Below are 15,781 nucleotides of genomic sequence, written 5' to 3'. Positions count from 1 at the left end.
TGTACCTAAAGATCTTGTGCTAGGTGGCTTCCCCCACTCCCTTACACCGCCCATGTGACTCCTCTCAGGGTCCTCCACCATCACACTCCTCTTTTACGGTACATATTTTCCTTCTGTTATCTCTATCTGGCTCTCCTCCTCTCATACTCTGCTATCTCCTGACCCGGTAACATCGGGAGGGAAGTTAGAGACTCTCAGTTAGAAGAGACATTCTCTGGAAAGTGAATTTCCCATTCTCCTGACATGACTGAGTCTAATCAGAGCTACTTTTACCACTGCTGGGTCTGGTGATTTTTACAAGGAGATCTGCACTGACTAGCAGTGATGGGATATAGTGGCATAGTGGGGGTTAAATCTTGAGATGTTCTTGTTTCCCAGGGGAGCTCCCCACACTCAGCTGCATTTGCCCTGGGCACCAGAGTTCCTAGTTATGACCCACCAACTAGTCAGTGCAATGGACAGAGAGCTGGGCATGAAGACTTGAATTAAAATCTTACTTCATATACTGACTAGTTGTGTGGTCCTGGGCAAGTCACTGTAATGTTAATAGGATATAAGATCTTCCTGCCCATTAATAGGCTTCACGTGGAACCCATTAAAAGACGTTTGCTTAGGGGAGGCTTGCTTGTAGGAAGGCTTTCACACCTTTTGCTGATTTCTAACTAGGCACTTAGTCATGAGGGTTGTGGTATCTTCTGGCTCTGAGAAGTATATATATATACTCTGAGTTGGTATTTTGCTTTGGGGGCTGGCTTATGAGAAGCATCTTGTGATTCCCTGGTTGAGATTCTGAGTGGCCGTGTGTTCAGAGCTCTCCAACTGCTCAGATGTAAAGGCTCTCTAGATCCAGGGATGTATGTAAAGTGTATAGTTGATTCAGGCAGTCAGAGCCCTGTCTATTGGTCTTTATTTCTCTGCTTCTATTTTCTCTGAAGTTCAGGGTGCTGACTTTTCCCCCGAACTAGGAAATGTATTAAAAAAAAAAAAGTGTCGATCCTTTACACAGCCGTCTTTCCTAGGCAAGCCGATCTAAGAACCTGTGCTAGCAGCCATCCTGGGTAAGTTATTGTGGATTCCACTACAATCACTGTTTCTGTTTGCCTCAGTTTCCTCATCTATAAAATGAGAAAAAAAATAGCACCTCCATGTTGAAGCTCTTCTTCGTAGCTGAGGAACCTGTCCAACTTCTCCACCCTGAATTCCTACTTCTCCCCTGTAGGTCCCCTCCACTGTAGTCAGTTCCAGAAGTCAGCTAGCCCCACTAAAACATATTACTCCTTCCCTCCTGGGTCCTTGGTATTTTCATTCTAAGTTGTCCCTGGCTTCCCAACTGTGTGGCTTATGGGTAGGTCACTTCACAGTTCTTCATCTGTAAAATAAGGATAATAATGGAGGTAGTACCTGAACCGCATTTGGCTGCGGAACAGGAAGTGCTCTGTAAGCCCGGAAGTGCCGAGGAAGGTGAGTCATCCCAATCCCACCTAGTCTTAAGGTCCTAGCATGAGACCTACCTCTGCCAAGAAATCTCCCCTGACCCTTCCAGTCCTATGGAGAGCTTCCCTCTAAACTTCTGAATTGCCCCATTCTGGCTGGCCTTTCAGCTACCGTTGGTTTGTCTCATGCTTTTATCCTTTGCACCACCTAGCTGAGCTAGCTTTGGGCATGAAGTCAGGAAGACCTAAGTTCAAATCCAATCTCAGATACTTACCAGCTTTGTTACTGGGCAAGTCACTGAAACTAGGCCTCAGTTTCCTCATTTGTTAAAACAGGGCTCCAAATAGGTAATCAATGAATGATCACATTGACAGTTGGCACTGGAGGCGGGAAAGCTGGTCTCTCCTGACTCATGAGTCAGTCAACATCAATTAAATAGCAACGTTCAAGGCCACATATTAGTTTACAAACTAGGAATACAAAGGTGAACAATGCTCCCTGACTTCAGTTTATAATCCAGAATGAAAAATAAAGGTGGTGCAGTGAATAGAGCACTGGGCTTAACATCAGGAAGATTGGAGTGCAAATCTGGCTGTAGATATTTACTGGCTGTGTGACCTTGGACAAGTCACTTAAATCCTATTTGTCTCAGTTCCTCATCTGTAAAATAGGGACACACTGGAAAAGGAAATCGCAAATCACTTCAGTGTCTTTGCCAAGAAGACCTCATGGACAAATCTATGGGGTCATGAAGAGCTGGACCTGACTTAACAATTGAATAACAATATGAAAAATAAAATACAAATGTAATTACATATAATGAAATATAGAATGAATCAGAGAAATTCAAGGAATGAAGGACTACTTCTGGTTGAGGAGATAAGGGAAAGCTCACGGAGCAACCTATGACTGACCCATGCTTCCATCTCATCTAGTCCTGAGCTCCCGAGTCTTAGGACCCCTCTGGCACCAGCACCTTCTTCCTCTTTCTCTTTAGGCTCATAACTGGACAAGGGATCATAAAATTCTACTTAAAGCTAGAAAGGAAGCTTAGAGGTCACCTAGTTTAACCTCCTTCATTTTAATTGAGCCCAAGGCTTGTTCCAGACCACACAGCTAAGCAAACAGATGAGGCACGATGTGAACCAGGTCTTTCCCAGTCTAAGTCCAGCACTGTTGCTGCAGTTCAATCATTTCAGATTCTCTGTGATCCCACATGGGGTTTTCTTGGCAAAGATACTAGTATGGTTTGTCATTTCTTTCTTCAGTTAATTTTACAGATGAGGAGCTGAGGGTTAAGTGACTTGCCCAGGGTCACACAGCTAGTATGTGTCTGAGGCCAGATTTGAACTCATGAAGATAAAGTCTTCCTGATTCCAAGCCAAGTGCTCTATCCACTATGCCACCTAGAAGCCCCAAGTTCCGCTCTGTCAACTATAAAACATAGCTTTCCTTTACAAATTTTGTTGTGTGTCTGCATTGTGCTGGGTAGATTTTGATTAGGGCACACGTTCCATGGCCTCTGACCTGCAGACACTCAAATTTGGTTGGCACATCACAAATAACTACTGGGCATTCCATATTTCTGAATTTTAAAAGATCTTGTAGCCAGATCCTCCATTAACACCATATCACAACGATCTGTACCAGTTTCTGTGGCCCCCCAAATGTATTCACCTGACAGTTTTTCTTGTGGTATGTAATTTTTTTTTAGTTTTGAAATATAATTTTGTGGTTTTTTCATTCCACTTTAATGTAAACTATGTAGTCTTGTTAATTATTTAGCATCTTATATTAGGCAGTTGTTAGGGACATAAAGGGGAAGGGAATAAACATTTATATAATGCCTACTGTGTGCTAAGTGCTTTACAAACAATATCTGACTTGATCTTCACAACAGCCCTGTGAGGTAGATGGTGTTGTTATCTCTATTTTACAACTAAGGAAACTGAGGCAAATAGAGGCAAGGTGATTTACCCAGGGTCACACAGCTAATAAGTGTCGGAGGCTGGACTTGAACTTAGTTCTTCCTGACTCCATTCGCCTCGCTGTCTTTAATGTAACATAAAGATGAACAGGTCATGTTTCCTGCTCTGCAGCAGCTCATTGCCAAGTACCAAGAATCACCAAAATGAATACAGAAGACCCTAAATGCTCTGGTAGTGCAGAGGAGAGGGAGACCCTTATTTCCTAAGTCAGCAGTTCCCAATCTGGGATATGCCTACCCTTGGGAGTATAAAAAGTTTGTCTGGAAGGATGCAGAATATTGGATAAATAACTTTATTATCTTGCTGAAACAATCTAGAAATTGTTTTATGATCAATGAAATTACAAATTTTTTTGTTGTATGCATGAAGAAGAAAATGTAATGTCCTGATTTTATTTCTTATGGGGGGTAAACTGAGGAATGTACTTCCTTTCATATAAACAAGAGGGCATTTGAAAGGGGAACATTCTATCTGGTCCAGTGCTTTCATTTTATAAATGAAGATACGAAGGTTCGTGGAAAGGCATTCCACAGGGAACAGGGACCCCAAAAGGCTGGGAACCCTTGGTCTAAGTAGTCAGGGTAGGCTTCATGGAAGAGGTGGAACTTTAGCTGATTCTTAAAGGACGGGCAGAATTAGATCGTTAGGGAGGAAGGGAGAAAGCACTCCGGGCAAGAACAAAGACATGAGCGACTATGTGGGAGGCGGGAATGTCATGGCACATTCAGTGGCGGATAAGGAAGCCAAGTTACTTCTGCAAATGCAACCCTGCTTCTTTTAGAGCTTTCACAGTTCAAGTCGGGCTGGTGGAGGCAGAAAATGAAGGCCCCCTTCCCCTGTCTATGTGTGGGGACCACTGTGTTTTCCTGATGCTCAGGGAGTTGATGCTTCCAAAGGAAGGCTGGAGAAACTGACCATGACTGGCTGTCCTGTTGCCTGGCTAAGTTCCATTTATCCGCTTTCGTAAAAGGCCTTTCCCCATATATGAATGCCACTCAGCAGGATTTATAGGTTTCCCTGAATTGCTTTTGCTTTACTGTCTTGGCATGGTTGAAAAAATAAATATGCATTAGAACAGCAGAAGCAATGGTGGAAAAACACGAAACGGCCCGAAAAGAAAACCTCTCTGGCTGAAAAGAATGTGGAACAAGCAGGGAAAGTCTCCTTCCCCCACCCCCCAACCCCCAATCTCTACATATTGGCTTTCCAGTCAAGTGGGAAGACAAGCATTTTGAAATGCCGGTGCTAGCTAGAGTGTCGGCATCTGTGGGGCCCTTTCAAGACACCCCCAAGAAGCCACCGAATGTGCAAATGTGCATGCGCATACATACCCGGCCTGAGCGCAGTCCCGGTAAGGCAGCACTGAAAAAATGCTGCAGAAGGACCTCCTGCCGCTGATAAGGACTATTCTAAAAAAAAACACAAACAAACAAGAACAAACAAACAAACACACAAACTAAATGCAAAGGCTAAAATGAAAAAAAGGAAAAAAGAAAAAGAAAAAGAATCCCACATCAAAATCAGGACTTGAGCATTCATCAAGGTCACAGAAGTCGTTTGATTTGACCCCTCTTTGGGCAGATGGGGCCTGGTTCCTCAGGATAAAAATGCAACAAAACTCCCTACAAGAAAGAAGTCTGCTGCCTCCCATTGTCCAAAGATCAAACAGGCTGGGCCCCCAAGGTTCTCTAATGAGCATACATGCAATGATGTCTCTGGTAAATGGGACTGGCAGCTGTCCACCTGTGCAAGGACCCGAGCTCTTATCAGGATGGGTATTCCTTTCTCTGAGGCAAACCCGGGACCTCCACTCCCCACAGGACCTTGGCAGAGAGTCCTGGAGACTGGTAGTAGTAGTAAAATTCATTCCTCTACCACTGACCTGGGGATGTCTCCCTACTTAGCTAGGCTGCTCTATCCCGTCCGCCCCCCCCCCCCCATGATAGTCTATTACCAGATACCTGTTGTGAAGCCTTTCTATTTTAATGAGATTTGCTAGAGTCTGTGTTCTGCTGGAATGATGGTGACCTGGAGTTACCTAGAAGTCAACAATGAGGCTCCAGAGTAGGACTCTAATAAAAGGATTACTTTATTAGGGTGTATTTATCTACCACAGGATCACAGCTCGAGAGCTGGAAGGGGCCCCAGAGTCTATCTGGTCCAGTGCTTTCATTTTATAAATGAAGATACGAAGGTTCGTGGAAAGTAAGTGATGTGTTCAAGGTCACACAGGTAGTATCAGAGATAGGATTTGAACCCAGGTCCTCCGACTCCTGAGTCAGTGTACCACTGTACCACTCAGACTCCACATTATATGCTCAAAGCATGTTAACAGATTCTGTCTTGGCCTCTATTGCTACCATAAATACTACTGTCATATTTTTATATATTCAGTTTATCTAATTTGAGATGAATTTTTAAAAGTTTTTCTCAACATATAACAATAGCTCATATTTACAGTTTCTTATTTTCTCACAATAACTCTATGAGGTAGATAGTATTATTACCCCTAGTTTATAGATGAAAAAAATGAGGCTCACCCAAGTTAAGTGACTTGGCTTAGAACACATAGCTTGTAAGTATCTAAGGCAATATTCAAATTCAGGATTTTTTTGATCCCAAGTCAAGCACTCCATCCATTTTGTCATCCAAACTCCTGTCTATCTGCCCTGGCCAAAAAAAAAGAAAAGGAGGAGGAAGAGGAGAAGAAAAAGGAGAAGGAAGAAGAAGAAGATGAAGACAAAGAAGGAGGAGGAGAAGGAGAAGGAGGAGAAGAAGGAGAAGATGAAGATGAAGACAAAGACACAGAAGGAGGAGGAGGAGGAGGAGAAGGAGAAGGAGAAGAAGAAGAAGAAGAAGAAGAAGAAGAAGAAGAAGAAGAAGAAGAAGAAGAAGAAGAAGAAGAAGAAGAAGAAGAAGAAGAAGAAGAAGAAGCAACTCAAAAATTGCTTTTCATCTGAAAAAATCTTTGGAGGTGGACAGGAAATTGCTGGAGAAAAAAATTGAGCAGATCATTGGCCACAACCCCAAAACAAAGTGTTTAAAGAAACAAAAACCAACCCAACCACTGTGACATCAGAAAAAACCACTAGCTTCCTGGTATCCTCTCTTCCCTCTAGAGTCACCAAACAGAAGAGTAGAATCATCCAGAACCCTGAGTCATGGTCATGGTCATGGTCATGGTCATAAAGTCAGAGAAGATTGTACCCCAGAAGTATATCCCAGAGAGCAGAGATTGTGGGACAGTAATCAGGGATAATAGGAAAGGACATACATTATACCTTTCTGGCAATTACCTCTTCAGACTAAGAAAACAGTTGTGATAATTTTAGGATTCAGAACTCAGGCATCATTCTCTTGAGCTTCCGTGATGAAATGGGGGTGGGGAATGGTTGAAGGATCAATCATGCAGTATGATGAAAGGAATATAATCTTGGACTCAAAGTGAAGAAGACCTAGGTTCAAATCCTTCTCTGCTTCTTACTAGCCATAATGTTGGGCATTCAGTTAACAAGCATTTATTAAGCACCTTCTGTGTGCCAAGCACTGGGGACACATGTATGACAAAATAATGTGTTTTTCCAATGAGCTTAACATTCTAAAAAGCATGTTAAGTTTCTGTCTTTGCCCCTATTTCTGTCATAAATATCAAAGTCATATTTTTATATATTCAATTTATTTGAGATGACTTCAAAAAGCCTTTCTTTTTGTATTACTTAACTTCATTTGTAAAATGAGATCAGATGATATTTCAATTCCTTTTCAGTCCTAGATCTATGATACTATGTTGACACCACCCTTTCATTGCTTCCACTGAAGCTCTGTCCTCAGCAAAGCTGAGGCAGCCCGAATTTGTCTCTAATGTCTTCTTCCTCCAAACCCTTTCTTCCTCTAGACCCTTGACTGCCTCCCTTTCACTACCCCTCTCCCTCACCTAGTTTCTCAGACTTCTCCATTCCTCTTGTCAGGGAGATCATTCTGATAAACTGTTAGTGAGTGGGAAGCTAGGTGGGCTTGGTGTCACTTAATTCTCATTTTGACCTTACTTGTAAGCAGAATAGGTGGCAATTTGTGAGACGTACCCAGATCTAAAATATCTGCTACTGACTTCTCATCATGCCTAATATTCCACCAGTAGATTGTATTTCCTTTGGATTAGCTGAATTCTCTTAAAATGCTACCCTGGAAGGAGTAGCACATTAAGAGGCATATCAGTCATTGACACATCAGTCTAAACGATAAGTTATTAATTTTCATCTAATAATTAGTTCAAGGGGAAGTGGGAAAGGGAGGGGAAATTAGGGGATATGGGTGGGGCTTTATGGGGAATAGAAGGCAGTATGAATATAAAGTCTTGGAGGGGAGGCAGAGGATCTTGGGGCAGGGAGGAAGGTGCTGAAAAGTGACATGTGAAGCTCCTTCCCTGGGTGATCTTAAGCTAGTCATTCTATGTCTAAGGGCCCATTTCTTCATATGTATAATGAAGGGGATAGATTAGATGAAGATTCCCCACAATTTCTTTCAGCTCTAAATATAATGATTCTATGGTCCTAAGAATGTCTTCTGTTTCTTTCACAGGGCTGCCCAGGCATAATGCCACTTCTGACATACAGTAGGTAGCAAGTACAATACAGGAAGGATGCTGGCCTTGAAACTGGTTAACCTGATGCCTCTAAGTAAGGATGGGAAGTGAGGAGAAACAAGGGATGAGAAAAGAGGTCACAAGACAGTCAAGGATCGGGAGAAGGGAGTCAGGATTAGGAGAAGGGAGTCAAAGTGTGGCAGAGTGATATGGGATATAAAGAAAAAAGGGAAATTAAATATAGTAACTGATTTCTGTATTGATAGGAAAGGAGGGGTTAGAAATGAACACAGGGAACCAAAGCCTGATAAGAGAGGGAGTAAGAAGGGGGTCAGGGAAGAAAGTGAAGGTGGGGAGAGAGGAGGGAGAGGGAAAAGAGAGATCCAGGAAGAATGAGCAGAGAATTAGTGGTAAGAGATGGGGGGTGGGAGGGAGAGAAACAGAGAGAGATAGAAAGGCAAACTTACAAGGAGAAAGTGATAGAAAGAGACAGATTCCACATTAGATGAGGTGAAACCAGTGACCCAAATTTTCCTGTTATAAATATGATGACAGAAATACTGAGAAGGTCAGTAATTTGCCTGAACCTAGTCATCAAGCCAAAAAAAGGGCCAAGGATCAAAATAGCTCATTATATTGGTGCTGTAGGCACGATTACACTGCATACACTTACCCAATAGTACACTATTACCCAGCTGTGGGTCAGGGCTCCTCATCTGTCTAGGCTAATAGGAAACAGGTGGCAACCTTATTGGACCTGTAATAGGCTAATTTGCTCCATTGGATGGCTACTAATGTTGACGGTTCTAACAGCAGAGTCAGCTCTAATAGAATCATTCTCCATCTTTCCCAGCCCGGAGGGGTGACCCCCACCCTTTCATCACTGCTCAAGAACTCTCCCTGATAAAACCAGAGTCTGCAGGCACAGCAGGGAAAGAAGGCCAGGTAACTCTTGGCCACAAGAACTGTTCCAGTTTAAATGTCTGGTAGCTACACTTTCCCCTGGAGTTAGCTCCTGACCCCCTCACAGACCTTTCCTGGATGGAATGACTGAGGTAGTCAGCCTGATACCCTGTCTGTGCCAAGGACTCCCCAAATTACCCAGAACAAAATGTAACTGAGGAATGTTTAACAAATTAAATAAAAATATAATACAATGTAAATAATGTTAATGTGTAGTTTTCTAAAACAGTATGGGCCAGCAGGAATTCTTTTCTATTTGAGTTTTTGACACTACTGTCTTAGTATATACAGAGCTGGACTTGGGAGTTCAGCAGACCTAAGTTCAAATCTTGTCTCAGATGTCTGCTATCTGCGGGACCCTGGGCAAGTCACTTCACTTTTCTCTTCTAGTACTTAGCACAGTGCCTGGCAAACAGTAGGCATTTAAGGTTTATTGAGTGATTATCTATAAAATGGGGATAATAATAGGACCCACTTCCCAGGTTGCTGTGAGGAGTAAATGAGATACTACATATAAAAATTCTTGATAAAAGTTAGCTGCTGGGCACAGTAAATAGAGCACGGGCCCTGGAGTCAGAAGGATCTGAGTTCAAATCCAGCCTGAGACACTTAACTAGCTGTGTGATCTTGGGCAAGTCACTTAACCCCAATTGCCTTGCCTTCTCCCCCTTCCAAAAAAAAAAAGGTAACTGTTAATAGTGTACAGCCCCTATGCAGAAGAGGAAAGAGGCAACTGTTCAAGTTAACTCAGTGAAGAAGTATGCTGAACAAAGCAACTGGCAATGTTTATGCAATGCTCATTATTCAAATCAACAAGCAACAAATACTCATTAAATGCTCATGTATAAGGCACTGGGTTAGGTGCTTGCAAAACAAAGGAAAAATGAAAAATCTCCCTTTTTTGGAGGAATTTACATTTTACTGGGGGTGGGGTGGGGTGGTAGGATGAAACATGTACAGAGGAAAGTCAATCTGAACTGTCTACAAAGTAAAATAAAAAAGTACCTCAGGGGCCAGCAGGGATTGAGACAGGGTTCATGTAGGAGGAGGCATCTGGGCTGAGCCTTGAAGGATGTGAAGGATCCTAAGTGGAGGGTATGAATTCTAGGGTCTCCCTGAGCACAGGGTCTGAGGAACTAATATTACCCAAAGCTTGGGTCCCTTCATGTAAACTACAATTGTGTTTGCCTATTTTTTTTTTTTTTTGCTTTTTGGAGGGCAGTTGGGGTTAAGTGACTTGCCCAAAGTCAAACAGCTAGTAAGTGTGTCAAGTGTCTGAGGCTGGATTTGAACTCAGGTCCTCCTGACTACAGGGCCGGTACTCTATTCACTGCATCACCTAGCTGCCTCCTGTGTTTGCCTATTCTTGATGGAAGTAGAGACTAGAGAAAACAAGTAGTCTTCAGGAGTTTTTAATCGAAATGTACTGTGCAATTACTATGAGGTACAACTGTTTTCTGGTAAGACTGGGGTTAAAAGAGCCTGATGAGGGGTGGCCCACATTTAGCAAAAAATAAATTCCCTTGCCTGGGCTTTAAAAATAGAAGAGTACAAAATCTAATGCATATGTAAAACTTATGGTTACAAAATGGGAATGTTTCTCAGCTACAGGATGAGAATCGCCACCTGTCTGGTTGGCCATTTTTACAGAACGTTGGAATTATAAGGAATCTTGGAGAGAAGTGAGCCCAATCCTCTTATTTTACATAAAAGGAAACTGAAGTTCAGGGAGAAGTGACTTGCCCAGAGTCACCCAGCGAGAAAGGGCCCAAGTCAGCACCAAAACTCATGTTTTCTACATCATCATTCCTACAGGAAAAAATGAAATTATATTTGTAAAGCACTTAGTGTAGTACCTGGCACACAGTAGGTGTTTAATAAATACTTATTCCATTCCTATATCAAATCTAATGCTCTTTTTATCACACCACCCAGTGGTGAAGGGGAAGGGAAGGTGGGGTAAGTAAGCAGGAATAGAAGGTAGACATTCTCTTTGCCCTGTGCTCCTACCCAGGCTCTCTAAATTCCAGTGTTTGTTGTACATGAATTTAAGCAGTCAGTGGCAGAGAACCCAGAAGCTGAAACTTAAGCAGACTTTGCTGATCAAACTCTGGGGACCTGAGGACGGCAAATGTTGCCACTCCTAGCGTATCCCCAACTCCTCCTTAGGTCTCCCCAGGGTCTAACGAAGGAGACCTTGGACTTTGGCCTGCATAGGCAAAGCAAAGAGAAGCCAATTTTGACAGCATGGATCCTTTTCTACCCTTACATTAGCAAACATGTGCAAAAGTAATCTGAAAATGGTATCCTGACTTACCAACTGCCATGCCCAGAGCCCAAACTGTTGATGCAAATTTACTAGTTCCTTTCTTACAAGCATCAAGAAGAATTTCTGTGCTTACTGAGTTGGTTAAAAATAAAAACAGAATTGTTTGCCTCCTCAAAACGCTTCCATATTTAAAAAAGAAAATCAAACCACATGCTGTCTGTCAAGAAATACATGAGATTACCAAATCTAATTCCTGTAGCAGCAGACTTCAGGCATAGGCTATATGCCTATCTCACCAACTAACAACTGTTGTCATCTTGTCCCCATTATCCAGAAGAGTTTAAAAAATACATAATGTTCCATCTGTGACACAACATCTTGTTTGAGGGCACAGTGACCAGGCAGTTTTAAACAAAGAGATTATCCCAATCAAGGAGGAAATTACTATCACAGAGGAGGGCCTTTTAAAAATTCAAAGATCAAGCGTCTGGGCAAAAATCACCCATTGGAAAAATTAAAAGAGAAAAAGCTACAGGGCTGGAGGCAGCATGGGCAGAAGTTTCTAAACTTGGGCAGAAGTGAGTATTTTCTAAACACGTCCAGGAACCACCTCTAGTCCCCTGCTGATGGAAGTTTCTGGATTTCTTCGTCATGAGGCTATATGTCTGTATTTTAAGCAAAGTATTTCTTGTTGTGTTTGTCCTCATTCTCAAAGAGGACCATGACATCAGGGAGGTGATGTCATGACTTCCAAGTGAATTGGACTTAAATGAGGGAGGGCTGTGCAAAGTCACCAGCCTCACTTTCTCCTCCAAAGCCATATAGGCTCACTGGCGAGATACAGATAAGGAAGACTAGAGATGACTTCTGTCCCTCGTATGGAGGACCCTGAGGTGTGAAGCCCCTTCTACATTGTAGCCAAAGCACAAGAGCAGGATCTGTGTTCAGACCAGTGAAAGGAAGGATGGGGGTCCAACTCTAAAAACCAATGGTATCACAAATGTATGAGCTGATGGCACACCAGAGGCCATTTTTACTTGGTGGGGTTTCAAACCTATTGACTAGTTTCTCAGTCTACAACCAGTACTACTTGATAATTAGCTAATGTCTAGAATCTACTAGGTTAGGGTTTCGTAAAACTGGGGGTGGGTGGGTTGTTTTGAACTTGCCTTTTTAAAAATATTTGTATAATGGTTGTTGTTTAGTTGCTTTCAGTCATGTCTGACTCTCTGTGACACTTTGAGTTTTCTTGGCAAAGACACTGGGGGGGTTTGCCATTTCCTTCTTCAGCTCATTTTACAGTTGAGGAAACTAGGCAAACAAGGTTAAGTGACTTGCCTAGGGTCACACAGTCAGTAGGTGTGTGTGAGGCAAGGTTTAAACTCAGGAAGTTGAGTCTTCCTGACTCCAGGTCTAGCACACTACCCACTGTGCCACCTAGTTTGATAACTGTGTTTCGGTATAGCTAGTTTCCTGTGTAGTTCTTCATGCATTTAAAAACATCACTCTGAGCAGGGGTCTATGGGCTTCCCAGCTGTTGGAAGGGTCCATGATACACAGCAGGATAAGAACCACCACCCCAGGGTTCTAAAAGACTCATTTTGCCAGAAATGTTTCTGATCGTACTCCCAGAACCCCGAGGAATCTCTGCTGGCCAAGAAGGCTTAGTTTCCTCCTGGCGGAACACCTCATCATAGAAAAGTTCTCTGAAAAACAGTGACTAGCACCTCCAAGCTAACTTTCAAAAGGAGAAGGGAACATAAAACTCTACCATAACAACAGGCCAATCAAGAATAACAATGGACGGTACCCCAAGAACAGAGGGGGTCTCCAGTGTTTTCTTTTTAGGGGTCTGGGCGTCCGTAACAAAAATAAAGATGTTTACTTAATGCTCTAGTACGAGTTCTCGATTTCCAGGAAATGAAAAAACCAGGCCAACCAGAAAAGGCTGGCAGCTGGTCAATTGGCTTCTCAGCGCTTCTCAGTTCCACAGTTTCCTCATTCAGAAGACTTGCAAGTTATATTCGCTGATAGTCAGACACAGAACTTTAAAAAAAAAAAGCTTCGATGGCTGACTTCAGGATGGTATTTGGAATCAGCAATTTCTAGTACCTGTCAGAATCATTCCCCTTCTAGCTCCTCTCCATCTGCTGCTTAAAACACATTTTCCACTATTACCCTTAACCCCTTTTTTATTCTCCCCACCCCTGAAAAACGTGCAGTTAAAAGGGTAGGGGGTGGCTCCCTTTTGTGTCCTTCTGAAAAATTGGCAACAGCACAATAAAAAGTTTATTGAGAAAAACAAAACGTTTTCTGGGTCTATATTTATAAATCCATCAGATGTAGTGGGCTTCCCCTCCAGCAATCACCCCCTAGGACTGAGATGCATCTGGTACATCCACAGCGGGGAAAAGACAGAGAAACTCAGTGCTCATGGTTTTTCAACTCAAAAACTTCTCCCCTTGGGCAAAGGAAAAAGCCAACGTAGTTGCCCAACAGCGGGAAGAAGGAAATACACTGAGAGAAGAGAGGAAAGGAACACAGAGCTCAGGAAGGTGGCCGGGACGGGCTGTGGAGAGGGGGGCTGGCAAGGAAGTAGGACTTGAGATATATTCTGAAGCTTTTGGTGCCGGGGAAGCCAACAGCAAAAGAATACCTCGTAGCCGTGGGAGCCTTGTTTGGAACCAGCTGTGTCACCTCTGGCATTCTATGCAGGCTGGTGCCTCTCTCCCTTCTCCTTATCAAGAAACACTCTTGTGTGAGGAAAAGACAACGTGAAGACCCTGTCTGTGCTAAGTCACATTCGGGTTTCATAGGAGGTAAATAGATCTCTCTCTCTCTCTCTTTTCATCCTCTCTTTCTCTCTCTCCCCTTCCTCTGCCTATCCCCCTCTCAGTCTCTCTCTTCCATCTCTCCCTCTTTTTACTCTCTTTTTGTCTCTCTCCCCCTCCTTCTTCTGTCTCTCAGTCTCTCTCCTTTCCACTCTCCTCTTTTTCTCTTCTTGTCCTTCCTCTTCTTCTGTCTCTTTATTCTCTCTCCCCCTCACTCCTCCTTCTGTCTCTTCCTCTCAATCTCTCTCTGCTTTTGTCTCATCCCCTTTTCTTCTGTCTCTCCTTTCTTCTTGTCCATCTCTCTCCTTTCTGTCTTAATCTCTCTCATCTTGTGTTCTCTCCCTCTTTTCTCTCCTCTCTCCTTTTGTCTCTCTCCCCCTCCTTCTGTCTCTCCTCTCGTCCATCTCTCTCCTTTTCTCTCTCCTTTCTGTCTTACTCTCTCTCATCTTGGGTTCTCTCCCTTTTTTCTCTCCTCTCTCCTTTTGTCTCTCTCCCTTCTTCTTCTGTCTCTTGCTTGCTGAAAGGTAGATATGAACAATTCAATTGCTGTGGAGCTCCCAGTATGGAAACTTCTTTCACCAACGCAGATGGGTAGCTCATGTGTAACTTCGGCTGCCCTCCCCTTCCTCTGCCCGGTGACTATAGCTTCCAAACCCCAGGCCCTCAACTTTGGGGTCATCCCCGACTCCTCTCCGGTACTCCTCCCACACATCCAGTCTGTTTCCACGTCTCATCTTTCCTGCTTTCATACTATCTCTCACACAGGCCCTTTTTTCTCCACTTACGTGGTGAGCAGAGGCCTTCTTTACCTCAGCCCCGGACTAGGAGACCAGCCAAGTCTCTCCTTTCTCTACATCATCCTCCACTCAGATACCAAAGTGATCTTCCTAAAGGGCAGGTCTGACCCCTTCCTCCCCCCCCCCCCACTTAATAAAGCCCACTGGCTTCCTAGTATTCCCAGGGTAGTAGGCAGGGTGTTCCAAAAGTCTTAGTGCAGTGTTAAGCTACAAAACTTCAAATGGTACTAAAACCTTTAGGACACCTGTATAAAACCCACCATGTAGCATTTAAAGCCTTTCACAACCTGGCCCCTCTCTATTTTTCTAGTTAGTGTTTACACTTTCCTCTACTCTGAGTAGTGGGCTTTTTCCTCAAACACAGTTCTCCATCTCCAGCCTTTCCACTGGCTAACACCTAGGCCTGGAATGTTCTCTCTCCTCTCTTCTGCCTCCTGGCTTCCTTGAAGACATAGCTCAGATCCCACCTTCTACAGCAGTCATTCCCCAGTCTGCCCTAGTGCTCCTGCCTTCCATCTGACATTACTTACCATTTGTACTGTATATACCTTGGACATATAGTTACCGGCATGTTGTCTTCCCCCAGTCAAATGTGAAGTCCTTGAGAATAAGGACTATCTCTTGTCTTTGTGTCTCTATCACTTAATACAGTACCTGGCATATAATAGTGCTTATTTATAGTACCTAGCACATGTAAATGCTTAATAAGTGCTTATTTATAGTACCTAGCTCATGTAAATGCTTAATAAATGCTTATTTATAGTACCTGTCACATAGTAAGTGCTTAATAAGTGCTTATTTATAGTACCTAGCACATAATAAGTGCTTAATAAATGCTTATTTATAGTACCTGGGATATAAAAAGTGCTAAATAAATGCTTATTTATAGTACCTGTCACATAGTAAGTACTTAATAA

General features: G+C 43.1%; 1 protein-coding gene across 2 annotated transcripts in view; it reads right to left on the bottom strand.

Annotated features, from left to right (window-relative positions):
- CABLES1 (Cdk5 and Abl enzyme substrate 1) overlaps positions 1-15,781 on the bottom strand; it is a 161,042-nt gene that overhangs the window by 54,168 nt on the left and 91,093 nt on the right. Inside the window, exon 4 of one of the 2 annotated variants that reach the window (XM_069099777.1) lies at positions 4,754-4,831. The exons of the other annotated variant lie outside the window; for it this stretch is intronic. Within the exon in view, the coding sequence (XP_068955878.1) occupies positions 4,754-4,831 (78 nt within the window). The remainder of the gene's footprint in view (positions 1-4,753; positions 4,832-15,781) is intronic. 2 annotated transcript variants of the gene reach the window in all.

Source organism: Petaurus breviceps, unplaced genomic scaffold, assembly GCF_028583685.1.
Source record: "Petaurus breviceps papuanus isolate PSGF00001 unplaced genomic scaffold, PetGlider_PUasm1.0 38, whole genome shotgun sequence".
Lineage (NCBI taxonomy): Eukaryota > Metazoa > Chordata > Mammalia > Diprotodontia > Petauridae > Petaurus > Petaurus breviceps.
Note: the sequence above shows the minus strand (reverse complement) of the source record. Positions and strands in the feature narration are given on the sequence as shown.